At 49.4% G+C, this 24844-nt stretch overlaps 1 protein-coding gene across 1 annotated transcript; it reads left to right on the top strand.

Moving 5' to 3' along the window:
- The first annotated feature begins 1178 nt into the window (after positions 1 to 1178).
- On the top strand, positions 1179 to 24332 carry GLIPR2 (GLI pathogenesis related 2). The gene is made up of 5 exons (XM_066254695.1): positions 1179 to 1331; positions 11121 to 11229; positions 11569 to 11672; positions 14260 to 14337; positions 22810 to 24332. The coding sequence occupies exons 1-5, from the start codon at positions 1319 to 1321 to the stop codon at positions 22968 to 22970; spliced, it is 465 nt and encodes a 154-aa protein (XP_066110792.1). The 5' UTR covers positions 1179 to 1318; the 3' UTR covers positions 22971 to 24332.
- The last annotated feature ends 512 nt before the right edge of the window (positions 24333 to 24844 follow it).

The following is a 24844-nucleotide window of genomic DNA, read 5'->3' as shown; positions in this document are numbered from 1 at the left end:
TACCACCAGCACCCATTTGATTAGGATGGGCCACGCTTTCTAACACTCCAATGCTGAAAGTACTGAAGTCTACATGTATATTTGTCTAATATAGTGTGAGGGAGTTAACAGGTTAGTGCCCAGCCTGCTGTTGCCCTATAATCAGTAAGTCAGTTCACCTCAGTGCCCATTCATCAAAAGATCTTTTAGAATTAAAAAAAAAAAAAAGAATTAAAAAAAAAGCCTGACCAGGTGGTGACACAGTGGATAGATCGTCGGACTGGGATGCCGAGGACCCAGGTTCGAGACCCCGAGGTTGCCAGCTTGAGCGTGGGCTCATCTGGCTTGAGCAAAAAAAGTTCACCAGCTTGGACCCAAGGTCGCTGGCTCAAGCAAGGGGTTACTTGGTCTGCTGTAGCCCCACGGTCAAGGCACATATGAGAAAGCAATCAATGAACTAGGGTGTCGCAACGAAAAACTGATGATTGATCCTTTCCATCTCTCTCCGTTCTTTTAAAAGAATTTAAAAGATCGTTTAGAACCCACTGAGCCCCCTCCCCAGAAAGGAGTTACTGGGGAGTCAGGGGTGACCCAGACTGTGCCTTCATGCTAGCACTGGGCCTGTCTCACAGAGGCGGGACCATGACTGAGACCAAGTCTCCCCAGTGCCAGGTGTGTACTGACCACTGCCCCCAAGGTCAGGAAAGGTCAGTGCCTCTAGAAGTTGAAGCAATATAAAGGTCCTGAGGGATGGGTAGGACTTGAATGAGCTGAGATGAGCCAGTACTCCAACTCTAACCTGGATTCGCACCAGAGAGTCTGTCCCTAGGAGAGGATCGATATGCCCTTTGGAGCCCGTTGTCACTGGAGAAGGGAAGGTGGCACACTTAGGGAAGTGGGGAGAGCTCCCGTCCCTGGTCGGTACTGTCCCTAACACTGCGACAGCTAGAACCACAGTTCTAGCAGCTACCGGACAGCTGATGGGAGGCGCGGGATTCCGAGTCCTGAGAGGGCACAGCTTGGGGCTGAGATCTAGAAGGTCCTGGGCTCCTGGTCTGCACTTGGAAACCCTGAACAGTCGCTAGGGTCCCCTACTCCGGGCAAGTTCTCCGAGCCTGGTGGGGAGGTTCGAGCGCATGGCTCGCAGCGCCTCCTCCGGGTAGCCTGCGGGGTGGCCCCAGGGGCCTCTGCCAGCAGCTGCTGTTGCCTTATAAGGCGGGGGCCGGGCTGCGCCGGAGGAGGGGCTGTGGCCGCCCGGCCTCTTCTAGGCTATCCTAGCGGTGCGGGGCCGCCCGGGGAGCGCAGAGGCAGCGTGAGCCCCGGAGCGTGACGAGCCGCCATGGGCAAGTCAGGTGAGCCCTCTGGGCCGGCCAGGCCGGGATTCGGGGATGGCTCAGAAGCCGTGGTCTGCGGTATACTGTATCCCGCTGCGGTGGGTTGGATCTCTCCAGAGCTGGGCGGCCCCTCCACCCGGGGGAGCGCTGGAGGCAGCTTGGCGGGACCCCAGCCACGGGATGGAGCGGTGCGGGGAAGAAGCGCCTGCAGGCGCAGCCGGGCAGTTTCCGGGGCAGCCGGGAAGCTGGGGTGGCTGGCGGGTCAGTGGGAGAGAGAGAGGGAAGGCGAGACCGAGGGAGGGTCCCCCTGTCTGCGAGCCAGAGATTGCGTCAGGGAGGGCTTCCAGGGTCTGATGGGATTAGCGCTCAGCGTCCAGCGAAGGCGTGGTTTTTGCTTTGTTTCAAGAGGACAGAGTTAGGAGTTGGAAAAAGCCATCAAGCTAACAGCATCTTTCGCTGCAAAGCAGCGCGCTCCAACCAACCTTCTTAGGGACAACTCAAGCATCCTTAAGTTTCTCCTCCCCAGCCGCCCCTCCTGTGCCAGACTTCACTGGGGTACAAACTCTTGCTTCCCCTTTTTTCTCCAACCTGTTGGTGACCCATCCTCACTATTGTGGCTGTCCCAGATGAACTTTCTGAAATACAGAGCTTATCTTGTCACTCCCCAACACCTTCCGTGCCTTTGTCTGCAGGTGAGAGAGGACGCATCCCTCAGCCCCGGCTTGGGCTGCTCCGGGAGTTGGCACACTGAGGCTGGCACCCCGGTCCCTTCCCTTGGGTTCCCTTTCTCAGCGCCCACCACCACCGCTCTGTCTCTCCCAGTTCTCTGATGTTGAAAATCTTCCCCATGCTTGTAGACTCAGCTTCTGGGCTGGGAGACCACTCTTGACTTCCCCTCCCCCTAGAAGGGTGACCTATCTCTTGGTCGCAGCCCTCGCAGCAGTCAGCTTGGGACACTACCCAGCCATAGACATGCTTCCCACAAACACCTCACTCTGGCAGCCGGGACTCTGTCCATCTCAACATAGTTCCTACCTCACAGGAGGCCCCTAATGAACTGCTGTTGAACAGAGCTCAGAAGCCCTGCTTGGCTCTGCCTCCCTGGAGCACATCCTTGCCTTTCCCCTCCCCCTCCCCCTTGACCCTCTGTGCGTGTTACCTTTACCCTTCTCTCTCCAAAGTTCCAAGGGCTCTTCTTTTTGCCTCTGTAACTTGTTATCTGAATCCATTTATTTTACATCTGTGACTTTCTAAATAAAATTTCTCTTATAGTTTGGAAAAAAAAAAAAGAGTCCTACTTCATAGGAAGCTGGGTTATCAGCCTCAGGAGGCTGAAGCTGGGTCCCTTCTTGAATCTGTCCTCAGGGTCCAGACACATGAGGTGCCAGCGCTGGGAGCTAGTGGCATTGGTCTTTAAGCTGCCTTACCTGTAGTGACAGGTCTGACTTTCTGCTGTGTGATCTTGGGCAAGGTTTTCCCCATCTGTGCAATGAGGGTGGCTCGTGTGATCCCCGGTCTTTCACAGGATGGAAAGGTAACATGAAGAATTGTCATGAAGTTAAAATTCATGATGGCAGGTGGTGATGGGGCAAGAGGGTGGCAGATGTGAGAAAGCATTTTGAGAAATCAGCTCCTTTCTCTGTAGATGAAGAGAAAACCCACACATTCTCAAAAGTCACATTTTATTCAGTTGTTTCTGGCTTCTCCCCTGAGAAACAGTTTTCCTGAACTGCTAATATTCAGCTGTGTGACCATTCTTCTATCTGTTCATCCATCAATTCGTCTCCCCTTCCCTCCTTCCTTTCTTGTCTTCCTCCCTTTCTTCCTTTCATTCTACCATCTATCAGCTCTGTACCAAACTGTGGTACAGAGCTATCCTCAGGGGTGTTCATTTGGATTATGAAATAAATCATAAAGCTGATCGTGGGGTGAGAGACAGGCATCCCATGACTTCAATAAGAGGTGAGAAGTGGCTCAAACCACAAGACAGGTACAGGGGAAGCCCAGGGGAGGAGAGAGCACCTTTTGAAGGCTCCTGCAGGAAGTGGTCAAATCCCAGAGAGCCCTGGGAATTTGGACTTTATCCCTGAGACCTGAGGTGCCATTGGGAGGTGTTAATCTGAAAGTGGCAGGACCAGAGCTGTGCCAGGGTGGAGGGTGGATCAGGTGCGGAGAGGGTGGAGATGGGGGTCAGGAAGAGGTTGCTGCAATTATTCAGGCAGAGATGTCAGGCATCTCGGACTGGAGAGGAGGTGAGGATAGATTTTAGAGATGGTACCCTTAGCAGACTTTGGTGGCTAACTCACGAATGAGAGGAAAGTGTCAGAATTTGTCTGGGTGCAAGATAGTGGTGACACCTTCTAGGACTGAGGATGCTGAGTCAAGCAGGTTTCAGAGGAGGAGGACAGTGGCAGAAGACAGGTTAGAGCTGGTTCAGGCAAGTGCCACCCCCTCCCTGCCTGAACCAGCACACAGATACACACACACCAGGGACCTTCCAGAATGCTGGCCCAGGCCTATCTCCCTCGTAGCCACGTGCATTTTATTGTCTCTCCCAAAGATTGTAAGTCCCCCAGGGCAGTGTCTGGCTCCCCTAATGGTCTTCAAGAGAAAATAACTTTTCTGGGTATCCCTGGTCCAACAGGTCTTCAGCGTAGGCCCAACCTCGAAGCCCCAGACCACCAGCCTGAGGCCTGCTCTGCAGGGCCTGTAGCACTTACAGATGGGTAGCCACAGAGAGGCTTCATGTGATTCCATAAAGACCATTGTAAGGAGCCAGTTCCTGCCTCTTCCAGGGCTCATTTTCCTCATCACTGCGTAGGACCCAGTCTCTTTTTAATCTTAAACATCAGATATACCCCAGAGCTGCTTGGAGTAGTAGGCATTGCTGAACAATATCGTGGAACGAAGGCATCTTTAATTCCAGGAGACACCAGCCCAGTGTTCAGAGACTCCAGGTCCATCTCCCTCCCTGTCTCCCTGCTGGGCTTCAGTTTTTAGCAGTTATGATGGGGGCAGAGAAAGTCAGTGGCCCTGGGCTCAGTAGAAACTTCTAGTCTCTAATAACAGTTAATAACATTATCAATTATTAAGCTCCTAGTGCAAGCCAGGCTTGGAGCTAGTTTTTATCAGTTGTATAGATTTATAGAGGTTGAGTATTATGGCCAGGCTCATAAGTTGACCAGAAAGTAGACAAACTGGGATTTGAACCCAGCTCTCTGACTTCCTAGCTGCGGGGTTTTCCTCCTACTACACTGACCATTGCCACCTGCTCCCTGCCTGCTTCTCAGCCTGGAATCTGGTTTGTAAGGACTTCTACACACCCTCTAATTATTTCTAAGAATCTTCACATCCCCTCCACCCTCATCGGCCATCAGAGCAGAAAGGCATGTAGGGACCCTCCAGCCCAAAGTGTTCTGCTGATCAGGACCCTGGCACCTCTCCCCTCTGCAGGGGAGGCTGTCTGGGCCATAGCAGTCCCATCAGTTCCATTTTCATCTGATTTTACTGAGAAAAGAAAATTCAAAGGAAGGGTGTAAAGCCAGCAGGCAGGGCCAGGGCCAGAATCACAGCAGCCCAGCCCATGCAGGTTCGCAGTGGATTCGGACAGTCGGTAAAGAAACAAAGGAGCCAAAAACTGATGGGCCATAGTCTTTAATCCTAGCTTGCACCCGGCGGGCAAGTAAAAACATACACTGGGCTCCAAAACCCAACCACATTCAGTGCTCACAAAGCTACTGACTTATCCGAGTTTCCTAGAATCAAAGGTTCCTAGCTCACCAGACTTATTCTCCTCAGTTCCCCATCTCCTTCCTTATCCCAGATACAAACTCTGCACAAATTGGCATCTCACTCAGCACTCTTGGCTGCTTCTCCTGGCCTCCTCCACATGGCCTTTCTCTGCTTTCCTCTGCTCTCTCGCTTCTAATGATAATCTCAGGAACCAAGAGCGGGTAAGCCCCCGTTCTGCCCCTATTTTATAGTGTAGAAATCCAAACCTTTAATCCAATATACAAAATAGGGAAGTCTCTAATACAAAGTCACTTCTCTGAGGCATGATTGGATTGTACCGCCCCACATCAAAAAGGGTGGGAAAGGCTTAATCCCAAAACCAAGCCCCAGGCTTCAACGATCCTGCCTGCCCCCAACACACATTAATATCACCTGGGCAACAGCCTCTGTAACAAAGTGAGCATAATACATTTTATCTGCCCAACAAAGGGTTTCCCTGCTTTGAAAGTATCTTGAAAACCACAGATGTCATCCTTCCTTCCTTCTCACACAGATGGGGTCTTGGGACCCAGTGCTCAAGGCAGGCCCGAGTGGCCACAGGCAGGGCTGGAGAGTGGGCACCGGCCCTCAGGGACTGTTGCCTGTCTGCAAAGGGTCAGCCTGGAGTGGGTGCTCTGGGACACCCTTGTTCCTGTAGGGCACTTGAGCAACTCACTGACCATCATTTTTTCTTCTTTTAAGTGAGTAGAAAGACAGAAAGGAAAGGGCAGGGGGGTGGAGCAGGAAACTACAACTCATAGTAATTGCTTCCCATATGTGCCTTAACTGGGTAAGCCTGTGGTTTCTAACCAGTGACCTCAGCAGTCCTAGTTGATGCTTTATCCACTGAGCCAGCACAGGTCAGGCGACCATCATTCTTGCTTAGGGAGAAGAAAGTATATATAAGGGGGAAAGTATGTGAGATTTGAGGCAGGGGAGGCTGTCCTTAGATGTGGACTCACTGTGTGACATTATGCAATTCACATGTCCTCCCGAAGACCGCAGCTTCCTCATCTGTAATAAGACTCTGGTCCGAGGGCCTTCCCAGTGCTGGTGAGGATCCCATTCTTCTGCTTACTTACTCACTCATTTCTCAGCAGATATCTGAAATCAGAGGTACTGAAAGAGGTCGTCAAAGTTCGATTAAAATACCAGCAGCCTTGCTCCCATGGAAGTCAGGGATGGGATCTGACAGGCCGATGTCTCCCAAAGCCAGAGGCTACCGGGTCTTGATTCAAAAGTAATGATATAATTATAAATGCCACTGAATAACTCTTCACTGTGTTCCAGAACTGTTTTAAAGCAATAACATGGATTAATTCATTTAATACTCAGAACAACCCTGTGAGAGTAGATACTGTTATCTCCATTTTTTAAATGCAGGGTAAATGAGGCATAGAGTGATTAAGCAACTTGTCCAAAGTCACACAGAGCTGGTATTTGCCTCTTGAATTGCCTGGAGCCCAGGCTGGAAGAACAGAAGCTGCTCTTTCCTTTTGTCTCAATTTTTTATTCTTTCTTCCTGATAGACCAGTTTTACCCCAAAGGTGGGATCAGGTCACTTTCCAGTGTTAAAAAACAACATTCAACTGAGTAAATTTGAAGATCCAACTGGCTTTAGTCAGTGATTCACGGGGTTTACTGCCTCTAGAAACTAGAAGGGTGCTCTAATGAGTTGTACAAAATGTAAGGTTTTTATAGGCAGAAAGAGGGTGAGGCTAAGAAGTGAAAAGAATGGACTATTTTAGGCAGGGTCCCCTTCCCTGAGGGGGAAGCAGCAGGTTTTATCAGGAAGTTTGGCTCACTAGTGATTAGGAAATTCCAGACTGATTGGTTTAAAATTCCACTCCTGGGAGAAGCTGGAACTACAATTGGATTAGTTATTGAGTTTTGGTTTGGGGAAGTGGAAGTGGCTTAGCAAAAGTGACTCCATTTTGGCCTGTTCTTTTTTTTAATACCAGCTTCTTGCCAAAAGGCAGAAGGGGCCTCTGCACAATCCTGTCCTGGCCTCTGCAAGTCCTAGGCCTCTTTGGTGGGGAGTGTGGAGAGAAATGAGTCAGGCTGGGCTCTGGGAGGCTTCAGAAGAGGGCAGATGCTGAGGGAGGGAGCCTGTCCTAGCCAACCACCAAGTGGGAGGAGCGGCACTGACCTTCTTGTAGTCTTCATACGGCATTTAGAAGCTCAGGTCCCAAAGGACCTTCAGGAGCCCCCAGTTCAGCCCCACCTAAGATGCTCTCCACTCGGGCAGACACCGCTCAGCCCTGCCACCTTCCCTCAGCCACTCAGCCCCCAGCCCCTTGGCCACAGGGAGCCACCCCCTAGCAGCTCCTTGTACCTTTTGGCAGCTCTGAACTTGAGCCCCAAACCTGCCTGCTGGAGCTTCTAACCTGCAGTCCCCAAGTTTCTTCTGGAGTCCTTCGGGCAGGCCTGAAACCTTACTTCTTTTCTCCTCTTCCTCCTCTTCTCTCCCCTCAGATTTGAAGGCAGCTGCCAGCCTCTGGGCCTGACCCTTCTCCTAGGTCTGGCCAACCCCATCTCTAAGCTCTGACTTCCTTTGTCTGATATCCCGTGGGGGTGGTCTGGAGTGAAGGACAGTATTTCCTTCCTCATAGAGCTACCCTTGGACCAGCTGTAGGAATGTGGGCAGGTTACTTCCCTTCCTGAACCTTAGTGTCTTCATTTTTTAAAAATAGGCACAATAGTGGACACTCCCACAAAAGGTGGTAAGAAGTCAATGAGATCGTGCATGGCCCAGCACCCAGCAGTAGTTGGCGAACATGCAGGAAAAGACCTCCTTTATTCTGGGCTGGCACCCTGAGCCCAGTGTACCCCCTATAAGGACATAATCCCTCCCCTCCCCATTGTGGGGTGGCTGTGAGGGCTCTTCCAGCCTAATGCAGGGATGGGCAGGTTTACTTTGACTTTTTCCTTATGGTTATCTTTGTCCTTGGGTTTTTCTGCAGAATTAGGGTGTGCCTCTTGCTGGGTGTGGTCCCGTGAGGCTGTGCTGTGAGGAGCCACCTAGGCTGGGACTGGCTGCTGTGGTGGGAGGGGACTCGTAGGGCCAGTCAGAGGTATGGTGCTGGGGCCCCGCGTGCCTCCCATAAGGGGTAGGGAGAGAGGGATCCCCTCCTGATTATCAAAAAGTTCTCCTGAGCCCTTCCTGGGAACCCTGGCCCTGCTGGGGATAATGACTGACTTTAGCTTCTAGGCACCAAGCTTAGGTTGAACACAGGAACTTTCACTTTTGTTTCTCTTTACTTCCCATATTCTGTGAGTGCAGTGACCTAGTTTTTAGAAGCCATCTATGTCCCTCTCTGCCAAGGAGTCTGCAGGGCCTGCAGCACTGCGGGGCCAGGTTACACTGGGCACCGGCACTCAGGGCGCCTTTAACCGGGCTTCCCCATAGCCACCCACCTTCCTTCATCTCCACTGCCTCCCCACCACCCTGCGATGCCCTGATCCATCCAGCCTGCCCCTTTCTGAGCCCTTTGCCTCCTCACCACCTCCAGGGAGCCTTCCCTGATACATCTGTGGTCACTATTGCTCATGCCACTCAGTCCCATGTACCTCCAGTGGTGTCCCATCATGCCTGCCTGGGACATGGGAGTTAGAAGAGACATTAGTAGAGGCTCTCCATCTCTATCAATCAAAACCTCCCAAATTCTGGCTGTCAGCACCCCCCCCCCCCACGTCCCGGTCCCACCCCACAATACTGTGACTGGACCTCATGGACTTCCCTTCCCGAGCCCTGGTACTCAAGGTCGTTACCACTCTCTCTTCCATTTAGCAGAAACCTTATGATCAGACCCACCACCATAACCTGCAGTTGCCTTTCTCTCCCCTGAGTCAGTATCTAGCCCAAAGCTCCTAGGGCAAGTTCTGGTCTTCTTCTTCTCCTGTCCCTTCAGACGCCCAGTGAGATTTGATTTAAAGGCCTAGGAGACATGGGGGTCTGGCTGAGTGAGAGGAAGAGGGTTCCCTGCTGGCTCATCTGCTCAGCCTCTCGGGTGGGTGAAGAGCCAGCAGAGGAGAACAGCTGGTGAATGTGACCTGGGTCAGTGGAAGGAATGAGTGGTGCTTCACTCTCAGGTTTACGCCCTTCCTGCCCATGGCCAGGCCTCAGGGACAGGTTCCTCCTGCCAGTGCAACTACTCAGTTTCAGGGTCCTCTGTAGCCCTCACTCTAACTCACCCAACTCACCCCCATTTCCACAGAGGGGAACTCCCAGATTCCTAAGGCTGCTGCATGGGGTCTTCACAATCTAAACATAGCTGGCTGCTGTTCAGACATCTCTGGGGCCTCAGATCCGGGATCACCTCCTTCCTGATCCGCCAGACCATGTTAGGTTGCTTTTCAAGTTCCTCTCACACCTGTGCTCATCTGCGCATGGCCCTATCACACTGATTGCTGGTGTCTGTTTACAGGCTGTCTCTCTTCTGTATGTGAGCTCTTTGAGGACAGGACATGGCTGATTTGTTTCTGGGCACCTGCACACAATACGGGGCCTGGCACAGTGGAGAGACTCAGAGAGCAGAGAACAGATGGGTAGATTGGGATTGGGTGGGTGATGCTTCTGGAGAGATGACCAAATGGATGAACGGATGGATGGATGGATGGATGGTGGAGAGATGAATGGAGGAAGTTGGATGGATGAGGTTCCATTTCAGATCAAAATTGATGTGACTTTTTTTAATTTTAATTTTTATTTTTTTTTAAGAGACAGAGAGTGAGTCAGAGAGAGGGATAGACAGGGACAGACAGACAGAAACAGAGAGAGATGAGAAGCATCAATCATTAGTTTTTCATTGTGTGTTGCAACACCTTAGTTATTCATTGATTGCTTTCTCATATGTGCCTTGACCGCGGGCCTTCAGCATACCGAGTAACCCCTTGCTGGAGCCAGCGACCTTGGGTTCAAGCTGGTGGGCTTTTCCTCAAACCAGATGAGCCCGCACTCAAGCTGGCGACCTCAGGGTCTCAAACCCGGGTCCTCTGCATCCCAGTCTGATGCTCTATCCACTGCGCCACTGCCTGGTCAGGCTTTATTTTTTATTTTTATGTATTGATTGATTTTAAAGAGGAGAGAGAGAGAGAAACATAGATTTGTTATTTCACTTATTTATGCATTCATTGGTTGTTTCTTTTATGTGCTCTAACCAGGGATTGAACCCACAACCTTGGTGTATCCAGACAACACTCTAACCCAACTGAGCTACCCAGGAAGGGCATTGATATAACTTCTGTTCACTATTGACCTTTCTTGACCTTGGTTTCATCCACTTATGCTCTCCCTAACCCCAGCCCCTTGACCTTGCCCTTTCTAAGGTCACGACCCAGTTGGGCACAGGCTCCACTTCATCCCTCACTGCAACTCTGGGCCCAACACCACCACACTCCTTTCCACACTCTCCCCTCATTCCGCTTCCCCAATGCTGTTCTTCCTGGTCCTCTCTCCTTCATCTGTCCCTCTGTCTTCTTGATTTTACCAGTCCAGTGTGGGTACCCCTCCATCCCACCCGGGCTTGTTCTCTGAGCACCCACTCCCAGTCCTTTCCAGTCCCTACCGTGCACCACAGGTTCAGTCTGAGATACCCAGTCTCCTCAAACACTTTCTTTCGGAAGTCCCATTGCTCACTGCCCAGCCCCCATCCGCTCTGCACCCATGGCCTTTCCTCCACTTAGCAGCCAGCAGGGACTTTCAGGAACACCAACTGCACCAGCTCACTCCCCTGCTTCCCAATCAGTTGTTTCCTATTGCTTTGAATAAAGACCCAGATCCGCAACATGGCCCATAGGGTGCTGCATAATCCACAGGGTGCAGAGATGAAGAGATGTGGAGAGGCATCGGGATAGAGGCTGGATGAGTAGAGGTTTGGAGCAAGGCCTCACAGCTTTCCATCTGTATGGGGTACTGAAGGGAGCCTGTCTGTGTGGCCTAAGGTCTGAGCTGAGCATTGCTCCAAAGCTTGTCATCATAATTTTGGTTGGTTTTGTCTCTGCACTGAGACATTCTCCATTTTGAAATCATTGCAGCTTCCAAACAGTTTAACAATGACGTCCTGAAGGCACACAACGAGTACCGGCAGCAGCATGGCGTGCCCCCACTGAAGCTCTGCAAGAAGCTCAACCAGGAGGCTCAGCAGTGAGTCCCCCCAGCACCCTGGGCGACGGGCCCTCACGGTGCTGCTGCTGCGTCAGCGGGACCCTGGGGTGGCTGGAGGGACATGAATTTTGGGGGCAGATACAGCCAGGCTTGAAAAACTACTCTGCTACTTACCAAGGCAGGTCCATTTGTTCCTCTGAGCCTCGGTTTGATCCTCTGTAAAATGGGGTGTTTGGGGCTCAGAAGTAATGCAGGTGTGATGCTCCTGATTTCCTCTGCAAGCCAGGGAAGGAAGCGTGGCCATACTGGTTTAGGGCTCATGCTCTGGGGCTTCCCTGGGCTGTGCCCGCTCTGAGGAAAAACCCTTGTCTCTGGCAGGTATTCAGAGGCCCTGGCCAGCACGAGGGTTCTCAAGCACAGCCCGGAGTCCAGTCGTGGCCAGTGCGGGGAGAACCTGGCCTGGGCATCCTACGATCAGACAGGTGGGTCACTTTTTCGGCTCCCCTGCCCTCTGACTGAGCCGGGCCTAGGTAGCCATCATTCAAGCCCCTCCTGGGCCCCAACACCCTCCATGGTATAGTCGTGCGGCAGCCACAGGCTCAGAAAGGGACAGGAACCCCAGAGCTCGGCCTGCTCCCAGGGCCAACTGCAGCTCACCGCAGGTCTCTGATGGCCGGCTCAGGGCCAGGCCTGTGCTGCTGCCAGGGACGCAGATGAGTCAGACTGCCTGGATTCCCCTTTGGACGAGCTCCCCACTGAGGAGCAGGGTGAGGGACACAGACCATCAGTACAGTCTCAGCCTGACCCTGCAGGCACTGATGCGTCACCAGATACAGAATTTTACTTTGGTCACATTTTTCTAGAACTTTGTTTACAATACTGGTATATTAACATTTTCATCAGCAAAGTACAATAAAGCTTTTTCCATATTGGAAAAAAAAATCATAACAATGGGAAAGACAATTCCTTAGCTATGGTTTTAGCCTGGAATGGAAATCCCACCCCACTGACCAGACATCCTTGAGCTTCCTGGCTCTGAGAGCCTGGTCGTGGCTTTTGAGGAAAAATGTTGGAGAGCGCTACCTCCCTCTCTGAAACGGTCTCCAAACCCCAGAGAGAGAATGACTCCTCTCTCTCTGGCCTCACATTCCTGGGAGTTCCTGGAGTGGAGGCAGTGTCCTCTTAGTTTCCTCAGCTCTGTGGCCCTGGAGGAGAGAGAGGAGTGCGCATGCTTCTGAGGCAGGCAAGCGTCCGCAGCCTGCAGCTGCCTCCAGGGCCTGGGTTCGGGCTTGGGGGGCTGGGGAGGACAACAGCATTGGGAAAGAGCCAGTAGGAGATGTGGTTTCATCCTAGCCTTGCGCTCCTCCCTGTGGAGCCTGGAGCAAGTCCTTACCCTCTCTGGCCCCAGTTTTCCCATCCCTACAGAGAGGGGTTAGGTAAGTAGTCTGTAAGGCAGTGGTCCCCACCCTGGCTGCACATTGGGATCTTTTGTGGTTCTTTTTAAAAATTCCAGTGCCTGGGTCTGTCCTTCAGACACACCTATACAATCAGTCTGTGGCAGGCCCCAGGCATCAGCAATTTTCTTTTTTAATTTTTATTTATTTATTTATTTATTTACAGAGACAGAGAGAGAGTCAGAGAGAGGGAAAGACAGGGACAGACAGACAGGAATGAAGAGATCAGAAGCATCAATCATTAGTTTTTCGTTGCGCCTTGCGACACCTTAGTTGTTCATTGATCGCTTTCTCATATGTGCCTTGACTGCGGGCCTTCAGCAAACCAAGTAACCCCTTGCTTGAGCCAGCAACATTGGGTCCAAGCTGGTGAGCTTTTGCTCAAACCAGATGAGCCCGTGCTCAAGCTGGCGACCTCGGGGTCTCGAACCTGGGTCCTTCCGCATCCCAGTTTGACGCTCTATCCACTGTGCCACCACCTGGTCAGGCGGCATCAGCTATTTTTAAATGTTCCCCAGGTGAGACTAATGTGTAGCCACTGCTCTCTGAGACCTTGTACTCAAAGTGTGGTCCACGGATGAGCAGCAGCATCTGGGAACTTGTTAGAAATGCAGACTTATAGGCCCCCCCCTAAACCTACTAAAATCAGAATCTGCATTTTAACAAGAGCCCGGGTGATTCATGCACACATCAAAGTTTGAGACTGACCGCTCTAGCTTGAGGCTCCTCCCACTCTGGCCTTGAGATCAGCAGCTCCTAGGGCAGGGGTCCCCAAACTTTTTACACAGGGGGCCAGTTCACTGTCCCTCAGACCGTTGGAGGGCTGGACTATAAAAAAAACTATGAACAAATCCCTATGCACACTGCACATATCTTATTTTAAAACAAACAAAAAACAAAACAGGAACCAATATTTAAAATAAAGAACAAGTAAATTTAAATCAACAAACTGACCAGTATTTCAATGAGAACTATGCTCCTCTCACTGACCACCAATGAAAGAGGTGCCCCTTCCGGAAGTGCGGCAGGGGGCCGGATAAATGGCCTCAGGGGGCCGCATGCGGCCCGCGGGCCCTAGTTTGGGGACCCCTGTCCTAGGGCAATGCTGTGCAGTTTTCTCCTATCAACACCTGCTGGGCCACGGGGTGCTCCAAGTGAGGACCCTTCTATCTGCAGTGGAGACCGTGGCCCACCAGCCCAATGGCCTTTCCTCTTATGGATATTTCAGGAGCCAGACTTGGGGTGGGGTGGGGTGAGGGCTGAGTCTCTGGAAGACTAGTAGCATCAGTAAAAGCCCTTGGAGTACACTGCTTTTAACCCTCTTGTCCAGAGGCCCAGAGAAGGCGAGGCCTTGCCTAGGATTACACAGTGAGGTCGTGGCAGGGTGGGGACACAGATGCAGGTGACTCCAGGACAAGGTTCGTCCCCATCCTCAACAAGGCCATCCCCTCAGCCTGGGTATGCTCATGGACAGGAGTCCCTGTCCCAGTCCGTCGGTGCTTTGTCAGATGTCTAATTGTGGGATGAGTGGTTTGGAGTTAATGGGAGAAGATGGAAGGAATAGGGAGTGGGTTGATTTTGCTGCTAAGTTTTAAACAGTGTCTTGTCCATACAGGAAAGGAAGTGGCTGACAGATGGTACAGTGAAATTAAGAACTACAATTTCCAGCAGCCTGGCTTCAACTCTGGGACTGGTGAGTGACAGGGTCACTGTGGCCTGGCCCCGGGCAGCATTGCAGTTGGGTTTCTGATTCCAGAGAGGAACTAACCCTCTAAAAATCAATCATTTCCCTCCTATTTTATCTCTCTCATATTTTTCTGATTTAACTTTGCCCAAAGGGTAAAACTCTCTTTCCCCCGCACACACACAAACACACGCGTGCGTGTGCAGGGCCTCATAAGAACTCCCAAGCTGATGATTCCTGCCCTGCCAGCCCCAGTTCTTCAGATGACTGGAGGTTGTCCTAGGCGGCTATGGATTTTTTTTTTTTTTTTTTTTTTTTTTTTTTTTAGAGACAGAGGGAGAGAGAGAGAGAGAGATAGACAGGAACAGAGAGATGAGAAGCATCAATCATTAGGTTTTTGTTGCGCATTGCAACACCTTAGTTGTTCATTGATTGCTTTCTCATATGTGCCTTGACCGCGGGCCTTCAGCAAACCGAGTAACCTCTTGCTCGAGCCAGTGACTTTGGGCTTAAGCTGGTGAGCTTTTGCTCAAACCAGATGAGCCCGCGCTCAAGCTGGCAACCTTGGGGTCTCGAACCTGGGTCTTCCGCATCCCAGTCCGACGCTCTATCCACTGCGCCACCGCCTGGTCAGGCCGGCTACGGATTTTAAAAGCTGCTGAGTGCATCTTTCCCAAAGTGGAGCCTCACCACTTTTAACCGGTCATCCTACTTCTAGTCTTGCTCCCCTGCAGTCCAGCCTGCTCCCCAGGACCCAGAATATTCTAACACCCTCTCTGCCCATGTTGCTCTCCTGACTAAACTGCCAGTGGCTTCCTGGGGCCTTCAGGAAAAGGGCCCAGCTGGCTCTTCTCTTGAGTTTAACTCTCTCCTCCCTTCACACGTCACTTCTGCCACTTCTTTCCTGCCCTGCGCCTCACGCCTCACGGCCTCCCAGGCGTTCTCCTTCACCTTTACGCTGCAGTCTGTGGTTCAGGTGGGCTTGAGTGCGGAAAGCCTGGAGCTAGCCTCAGCCCCTTCACTATTATTTGTGCGAACTTGGGTCGAAGCCCCACCCCTTCCTGTCTCAGAGAGGGAGAGGGACAAGGTGGTGGACTGTGCAGGACATTCCAAGAGGCGCAGTGTAGATGCAGGGGGAGCTGACCGAGGGGCCATCCGGCCTTCCTCATAGGCCTCCACCGTGAGTGGCAAACATTCAACTTACTAAGGTCCCAGGCAACCACTCTGAGCTCAGGGCTCCCTGTTGCCCCTCACCAGGCCACAACAGGCCTCACCAGGTTCACCAGGCTCCTGTCTTTCCTCAGGACCAACTCAGATTCACCTGGGACAGCCCAGGATGGGTTGGAAGGGGCTATGAGTTCCCCAGGCAGAAGGCACCAGAAAAACTGAAAAAGGGATTCTCTACACTACCCCACCTCACCCAGTCCTACTCATGGGCAGAGCTACTTATGGCCTTCTGCCCTACTGAGGGTTCTTCAGAAGCAGGAAGTGACATGTTCTCAGAACCAGTCACTGCTTCCTGTGGTTTTCTGCTCACCCTTTTGGGCAGGGGTTCTTGCAACTGTGTGGGCAGGACTATGGGGCAGAGATAGAAGCCTTGCTGAGGTGCTTCTCCCCTCAGCAGTCAGGCCTGGGGTGAGGAGGCTGCTGCCAGGGCCCTGAGGGACAATTGATGGTTCTGTGGCAATTAAATTTGGTTGGTGAGGAAGGGAATAGTAACAGCCTCCTTCCAGTGATTAATGATGTGAAGGCAGAACCTGGTATCCTTTTCATAAAGAACCATGTCTAGAAGACATTTGATTTTTTAGTGTCTGGATCTGCTTTTCCCATGAACAAGATTCACAGGCAATTGGACATGTGTCAGAGCATGCTATTAGCTTCTGACAGCTATAAAGTGCCCCTTATCCACGGCCACCTAAGCCTGGCAACACCGTTTGATGGCAGGACTTTATTCCATTAGTTTTGCAGAGGAGGATAATGAGCCGCAGAAAGGGGGAGAGACTTCTTTATACCTTCTGTCCTCAACCAGATGCTCTTTCTGTGGCCCCGCTCCAAGGCAGGAATCTCGCAAGTGTCAGGCCTAGGAATGGAACTCAGCTTTCCATGGTCACTGACCACCTGTCCCACCCATTGCCCCATACCTCCCACCCCTAAAGAGGAACACCCCAGAGCAACTAGCCCCTATGCCATCCCAGGTGCCAGTGGGCAATGCCTAGAGACAGACAGAGCCTGAGCCTAAGACAGGAGCATAGATCTGGATGGAGTTATAATCAGGGTTTGCAAGACCCTTAAAGATCTGCCAATCTATCTCCCCACCTTAGGCTCCCCCAGAGCTGCACCCTTGTTCTGGGACGCCCTGACCTGAGTTCATGTTGTAGGTGAAAGGGCCTTTGAAATATCCTATAATCTCTCCCCACCCCACCCCACCCCTGTCAGCATCTTCTGATGAAGAACACAGTTCTATGCTATGTGCTGAGTGGAGGGAAATGATTTCTTGCAATTCCTTTGTTACATTTTATTTTAATGAGTAGGTCTTTTTGTTTATTTATTCTGGATTAGTAATACTTTTACATGACATAAACTAAGTCTTCCTTCCATCCCTGGCCTCTAGCACTTTCCAACCAACAATACCAGTTTCTTATGCATCATTCTAGGATTATTCTGAGCGTATACCAACATTTGTGTACATATTTTTTATCCTTTTTTTATATGCTGGCATCAGCTACATGATCTGTTCTGCACTGGCTTTCTTCACCCAGCAGATTGGCAGAGATTGTTCCATATCGATATGAAAAGAGCTCTTCCTTCCTTCCTTCCTTCCTTCCTTCCTTCCTTCCTTCCTTCCTTCCTTCCTTCCTTCCTTCCTTCCTTCCTTTTTTAAGTAAGAAGAGAGGAGATAAAGAGGCAGACTCCTGCATGCACCCCAACCAGGATCCACCCAGCAACCCCCATCTGGAGCCGATGATCGAATCAAGCGACCTATCCTTAGTGCCTGGGGGCGATGCTGAACCAACTGGCTGTGAGAGGGGAAGAGAAAGAGAAGGGGGTAAGGGAAGAGAAGCAAATGGTTGCTTCTCATGTGTGCCCCGACCAGGGGTTGAACCAGGGACATCCACACACCAGGTCAACACTCTATCCACTGAGCCAACCAGCCAGGGCCTCATTCTTTCTTACTGTTGCACATTATTCCCTGGCAAAGATACACTGTAACTAATTTAATGTGTTTTTCAAATGTATATTTTGGGAATCACAAGTCTATAGCAGGAAAGAGATTGTGATCCATTTAGGAAAAAAAGAAAAAGAAAAAGGAAGCTGTTAGTAGTTTAGTGTTAGAAACCAGTGTGTATATGATGGTTGCTAAGGAAGTCATGTCCTTTAATTCCTCTGTAAATACCACACTTAAATATCTCTGTGTGGACAGAATCCTCCCCAGCCAGCTGAAAGATTACTTAGTCTCATCTGTTTGGAAAAGGCTTCCACAGGCATCCATGCTGCCAAAGCTCATGTTGTGTCTATACTCATATTCTTGGCAACCAGTGAATAAACAGCAGCTCTTCCTGGTCTGGGTGACAGAGAGAGTGGGTGGGACCACAGAGCACGTGGTCTCTTGAGAGAAAAGGCTTGTATGAAAGAGGACGTGAGACTTAATGAAAAGACAGCCTATAGAAGTAGTGACTCCTGACAGAGCTGCTGAGAGCCTGGGGTTGTGACTCAAAACCCTGAGGACCAGGGTGAACTGACAGGAAGTGGTTCTCCTCGATTCTGAGATGAAAATCACAGTGTTTTGGGAAATGATTAATACAAGTTTAAGGATAAGTGGAAAAGATGCATAATTATACTTAAGGTTTGTTTTCTTGCTTTAAATTGTATCAGGTCAATTCTATTGATTTGTGTTTATGTTTGGTTATTTTCAGAAAGAAAATATTTTGGGGATATAGACAAATAAATAAACTATGCCTAAATTTAAGAATTATAAAAATGGAGTTAAACTGTAGGGAAAAAACACAATGTAATCAATGAAAAACGTATCTGATATGTTCTTACCATATTTGATACACACTGGAGATACCAACATTGTCTCTTCTCTGAAGGATTGGAAAAGTATGGATACCAGATTGTCTCCCTCCCTCCCTCCCTCCCTCCCTCCTTCCTTCATCTTTCTTTAAGTTTGTGGTAAAATATACTTAACATAAAATTTACCATTTTAACAATTTTTAAGTGTACAACTCAGTGGGGCTAAGTACATTCACAGTGTTGTGCTACGATCACTACTATTCACTTCCACAACTTCTTCATCATCTCAAATTGAAATTCCGAACCCATTAAACAATGACTCCCATTCGTCCGTAACCCCCTTACTCCCAGCTCTACTAACTACTATTCTACCTTCTGTCTCTATGAATTTGACTATTCGAGGAACACTATTTAAGTAGAGTCATGTAATATTTGTCCTTTTATGTCTGGCTTATTTCACTTAGCATAATGTCCTCAGTTCATCCATATTGTAACATATGTTAGAATATTCCTTTTTAAGGCTGAACAATATTTCATTGCATGTCTATGCCACGTTTTGTTTATCTGTTCATCCACTGGTGGACATTTGGGTTTTTTTCTCCTTTTGGTTATTGTGAATAATGCCGTTATGTACATTGGTGTACAGATAGCTAAGTCTCTGATTTTAATACTTTGGGGTATATTCTTAGTAGAATGCTGGATCATGTGATAATTCCATGTTAACTTTCCGAGGAACCTCTCTCCTGTCTTCCACAAGAGCCTCACCACTTTTTTACACTCCCATCAGCAAGACTCAAGCTTTCCATTTTCTCCACATCCTCATCAAAACTTGTTTCCTTTTCTAAAAAAAAATTATATCCATCCTAATGGGTATAAAGTAGTTATTTTCTTTCTTTCTTAACTACCCTATGGGAAACTTAGCTACTCTGATCATGATTTTCCTCCTCCTCCCTCCTTCTCTTAGTTCTTCATCAGATATTTATTGAGCATCTGCTGTGTTGCAGGCCCAGTACCGAACAATGGGGATATGGTGATTGCGATAAGGCAGATGTGATGCCTGCCCCCAGGAGGAAACATAATTTCTTTAAGTTTATCTTAGTAAATGGATGCGATTTTGTGACATGGGATTAACTATCCCATTGACCTATCACCTCAACAGTAAGAGTGGAAGGGATGAGCTCCAGACCTTTACTCCCAGCAGAAGAATTTATGGTCATTGAGCAACGCGTCCCTTACAACATCAATATTTTGTAAAATGGGAGAGGAGTAGGAAATTCGCAGCTTGAAAGGCTCAATGAGCAAGAGGCACATGGCCTGAGTGGGAGGCTATTGCTAAGAAGCTTCAGTAAGCCACAAAAGTGGCTGGAGGGTCAGGCAGTAGCTTTTGAAAGAACCGGGCTGTTTGGCTCAGAGCAGAAGGAACTGAAGGAGGCCCTACCTTGTCAAGGCCTCAAAGACCTCAAAACATAGAAGGCCTGCACTTCCAGTGAGAGCAGAGGCTAAGTCCGAGAGTGTTCTTTATTTTTATTTATATATTTTTTTGTATTTTTCTTTCTTTCTTTTTTTTGTTTTCAGGGACAGAGAGAGAGTCAGAGAGAGGGATAGATAGGGACAGACAGACAGGAACGGAGAGAGATGAGAAGCATCAATCATTAGTTTTTCGTTGCCACACCTTAGTTGTTCATTGATTGCTTTCTCATATGTGCCTTGACCGTGGGCCTTTAGCAGACCGAGTAATCCCTTGCTCAAGCCAGCGACCTTGGGTCCAAGCTGGTGAGCTTTTTGCTCAAGCCAGATGAGCCCGCACTCAAGCTGGCGACCTCAGGGTCTTGAACCTGGGTCCTCGGCATCCCAGTCCGACGCTCCATCCACTGTGCCACTACCTGGTCAGGCTATTTTTTTATATTTTTCTGAAGTGAGAAGCAGGGAGGCAGACAGACAGACTCCCACATGCGCCCGACCAGGATCCACCCGGCATGCCCACTAGGGGGTGATGCTCTGCCTATCTGGGCTGTTGCAACCAGAGAGATTCTAGCACTTGAGGCAGAGGCCATGAAGAGCCATCCTCAGTGCCTGGGCCAACTTTGCTCTAATGGAGCCTTCGCTGTGAGAGGGGAAGAGAGGAGGGAGAGGGAGAAGGGTGGAGAAGCAGATGGGCACTTCTCCTGTGTGCCCTGGCTGGGAATTGAACCCAAGACTTCCACACACTGGGCCAACGCTCTACCGCTGAGCCAACCAGCCAGGGCCCTGAGAGGGTTCTTTAATATGCCTTTCATCCATTCACTCATTCATTCCATTCATTCATTCAATGAAAGTTTATTTTACACTTTGCATGCACAGATTGTGCCAGGTACTGGGTATACTTTGGTGAATAAAACAATTTCATCTCTACCCATGTGTGGTTCCTAGCCTTGTGAAGGAGCCAAGCAATAAGCAAGTCATCAAATATATCATGGTAAGAATGTCATGAAGGGAGAAAACAGATGTAATAAGACTCTCTTGGGCCTGACCTGTGGTGGCACAGTGGATAAAGCGTCAACCTAGAAATGCTGAGGTCACCGGTTCGAAACACTGGGCTTGCCTGGTCAAGGCACATATGGGAGTTGATGCTCCCAGCTCCTCCCCCCCTTCTCTCTGTCTCTCCTCTTGGTCTCTCCCTCTCCTCTCTAAAAATGAATAAAATTTAAAAAAAGACTCTCTTGGGAGGGAGGTATTCAGGAAATTGAAGTGATTGTGAAAGGCTTCTCTGAACAAGTTAAATGAAGGCTGGGGCCTAAGGACAAGAAGACATTGGTTATCGGAAGAGTATTCCATGCTAGTGTGTGCATGGGCTCCATGGTGGGAAATAACCGGTGGTGTTCAAGGACTGGGAAAGAGGCCACTGGGCCAAAGCACTTACCTTCATCTAGATGCAACTGGAAGCAATCAAAGGATTTTCAAGCTGAGAAGTAAATAGATACGACTTCGTCTCTCTGACTACTTAAGCAGAAAGTGAATTGGAAGAAAAATAGGTGCAAGCTGGGAACCAGTCAGGGGGCTGTTTCAATGGCTCAAGTGAGAAAAATGTGTGGTTGGGATTAAAGTTTTGGGAATGGATGGACTTGAGATGTATTTTAGAGTTAGATTTGTCAGGTGTGAATGGTGGGTTGTTCTGGGAAAGTGAGATAGGGAAAGGCACTCAGACCTATCCCTAGGACTGCATGCGTAGAGGTGCCATTGAAGGAAGTGGGAGGGCAGGGAGAGGGTTAACTTTGGGTGGACCAGAATCAGTGAGGTTAAATATGAGATGTCTTTGAGTCATCCAAGTGGAAATGTCAAGTAAGTAGTTGTGTTTGGAACACAGAGGAGAGATTTGGGCTGGAGAAGTAAATTTAGGAGCCAGGGAAAGATGAAATTGCCTGAGGAGTGCAGCAAGGAAAGAGAGCCCAGAATTGAGCCTAGGGCAAGGCAGGTCCTTCATCATTTACAAATGAGATCAAGGGGTGGGGAGGCATGAGATCGGGGAATGCCGAAAGGGAGCATCATGGAAACCTGAAGAGGGGGGTGCTTTGAAAAGGAGAGGAGTCAACCTTGTCAACTGTTCCTGAGATGTTGAGTAAGATGAAGATAGAAAGTGACCATTGGAGAGGAATGTGGAGATCCTTGGTGACTTTAAAGAGTGCAGTTTGGTGACGGGTATGCAACATAATTGAACGACAAGATAACCTGGACATGTTGTCTTTGAATATATGTATCCTGATTTATTGATGTCAACCCATTAAAAAAATAAAATTATTAAAAGAAAAAAAAAAAGAGTGCAGTTTGGGCCTGACCAGGCGGTGGTGCAGTGGATAGAGCGTTGGACTGGGATGCGTAGGACTCAGGTTCGAGACCCCAAGGTCGCCAGCTTGAGCGTGGGCTCATCTGATTTGAGCAAAACTCACCAGCTTGGACCCAAGGTTGCTGGCTCGAGCAAGGGGTTACTCGGTCTGCTGAAGGCCCACGGTCAAGGCACATATGAGAAAGCAATCAATGAACAACAAAGGTGTCACAACGAAAAACTGATGATTGATTTCTCTCCATTCCTGTCTGTCTTTCCCTGTCTATTCCTCTCTCTGACTCTCTGTCTCTGTAAAAAAAAAAAAAAAAAAAAAAAAGTGCAGTTTGGGGAGGGTTGGAGGCAGGTGTGAGATAAGGTGGCGTCCTAATTGTTGGGTCAGTGGGCTTTGTCACAATCTCTGGGAGACCATGAAACCTTTGGGCATCGCAAAGTGGTAAAGTGAGTAGTCGGTGCGGTGACTGAGAGGACTTGATGCTATAGAAACTCAAGTAGTTGCCATGTTTTGTGTCTCCTTCCTCTGATTGGTGTCTGAAGACCAGGCTTCCCTGAGCCTGGAGAGATGTGCAGGAGCTCAAGAATCTCTTGAAACATTCTTCTCCAGGCTTTGCTAACTAACCTGTGTCCCTCTCCCACCTGCTCCCCTCCAGGACACTTCACGGCCATGGTATGGAAGAATACTAAGAAGATGGGAGTGGGGAAGGCATCTGCGAGTGACGGGTCCTCCTTCGTGGTGGCTAGATACTTCCCAGCAGGGAATGTCATCAACCAGGGCTTCTTTGAAGAAAACGTCTTGCCTCCAAAGAAGTAACTTCCCAAATGTCATGGGCAGGTGGCAGACTTAAGATCGTGGATATGAAGTGCCTAGAACAACAAAAAATCAGCTGTGTGTCTGTCTTTGTGGGTGTGTGTGTTTGTGTATGTGATGTATGTGCGTGTCTCTTGCACACACACTCGGATATACAGTTTTTGCATGAACTCATTCTTATCCAATGAATGAGACAACGACGTCTTTACTCTGATGGTTAGACTATAATTATTTGGACTTTAGGGAAAAATCAATTTTTTAACTTTGTTTTATTTTGTAAGCAAAATTCTTTTGTACCTTTCTTACTTATAATATCCATCCCTGGACTTTTTGTATTCCTAATGTTTGTGATGCCGAGAAGTGAAGTTCATTTCCTGTGATCTTCATGTGTTGTAATCTACTTGTGGTAGATATTTAAGAATATTAAACCTTCATCTAAATGTGACATAAAACACAGCTTTAAACACATAAATACTAAGCAGCTGCCATCAGAAACATGGTGCAGGCAGGGGGTTCCATTTCACAGAATTATTGCGATTTCTCAGTTGTAAGACATGATGTCATCTACATGCCTCCTAGACTTCTCTAATGGGATTGTCAAAGAACAAATGGAGAAAAAAACTACTTCCTTGCATTTTTCTATCTTTAAACAGCAAAATACTGCTACCGCCACCACCCCTTGATCCCCCCCCCATCTTTTTTTTTCTTAAAACCCCCTGGCATTTCATAATTCAATATGTCCTGCCTGATTTCTGGGGAGCTGGGTTAAGCCTGAAACTCTCCCCTCCCCCAACTCTGCTCAGTGGCCCAGGGCCTGTGGTGGGAGAGCCCCTTGCACTGCCCGGGCTCTTGGCCAAGCGGCCTCGGATGATGAAGTCAGTGAACATGGGGTGAGGATGAGCTCACTCAGGGCCCCCAGAGGAAACCCTCCAGCCTCTGCCCTCCCTGACACACAGGGCGGGAGCCCAGGCTGTTCCTGGCAGCTGTGGCTGCAGCTGTGCTGCTACTCCCTCCTGGAATGTGTGACAGGCCCAAATGTTCCTGGGAGATATTCCATGTGGGGGCTTAGAGTTGCTAATTTTGTTCCGTGTTTTGCCTTAAACTACACGAAGTTCCCCTGAATAACAATTTTACATGGTCCATGGGGGCAGAACCAACCCAGAAGCCAAGCTGGGTGTCCCTGAAGTCACGGTATCTCTAGGTGGTAAGGGAGCAGGGGGAGGAGTCAGGGAGTTGCCTGCTGGAGACTGGAGCCTAAGCAGGCCAGTTTCTGAAACACGTTTCTTAAAGGTCCGTGTTGCACTGTGATCACAGCCTCATGCTGTGCCCTTCACGTCTCCCAGGGATACAGACTAAAACAACAATAAAATCTCTCCTGTGATTCCTGCCGGGTTCTGAATCAGTGACTAAGGTAATCCATAACTCAGTTCTTGTCTTAGGTAATTCTGAACCCTCCACCCTCTCCCCTGTACATTTGGCAGCCACGTTGTGAATCCATCACACAGTCGATTGGACTAGAGCGGACATGTGATCCAAGAGCAGCCAATCTCTAGGCTGGCCATGGACCAGGAATTTGAGCTAGGAAATATGGAGAGAATTTACCAGTGGAAGTGAAAAAAGAAGGATGCCCGAGTTTGAATTAGGGCCATGACAAGCTAAAGCTATATGCAAGCCAAGTTATGAGTTGGAAATACTGTGTACAGAAGTAAGAAACCAATTGATATATCAACTGATGGTCCCCAGGAAGTTCAAATATTAGGGTTCCCTCTCCTAGGAGGTCTTCATAAACAGAAAATGCTGAGCGAGGCAGGAAGCTGAGGATGGATGAAGGTCTTGGATTGAGGTCCTTTTCAGGCCACACCTGGGTAGCCACCATG

The sequence above is a fragment of the Saccopteryx bilineata genome, chromosome 2 (assembly GCF_036850765.1).
Source record: "Saccopteryx bilineata isolate mSacBil1 chromosome 2, mSacBil1_pri_phased_curated, whole genome shotgun sequence".
NCBI classification, from domain to species: Eukaryota; Metazoa; Chordata; class Mammalia; order Chiroptera; family Emballonuridae; genus Saccopteryx; species Saccopteryx bilineata.
The sequence above is the reverse complement of the archived record's forward strand: the minus strand, read 5'-3'. Positions and strand labels throughout refer to the sequence as shown.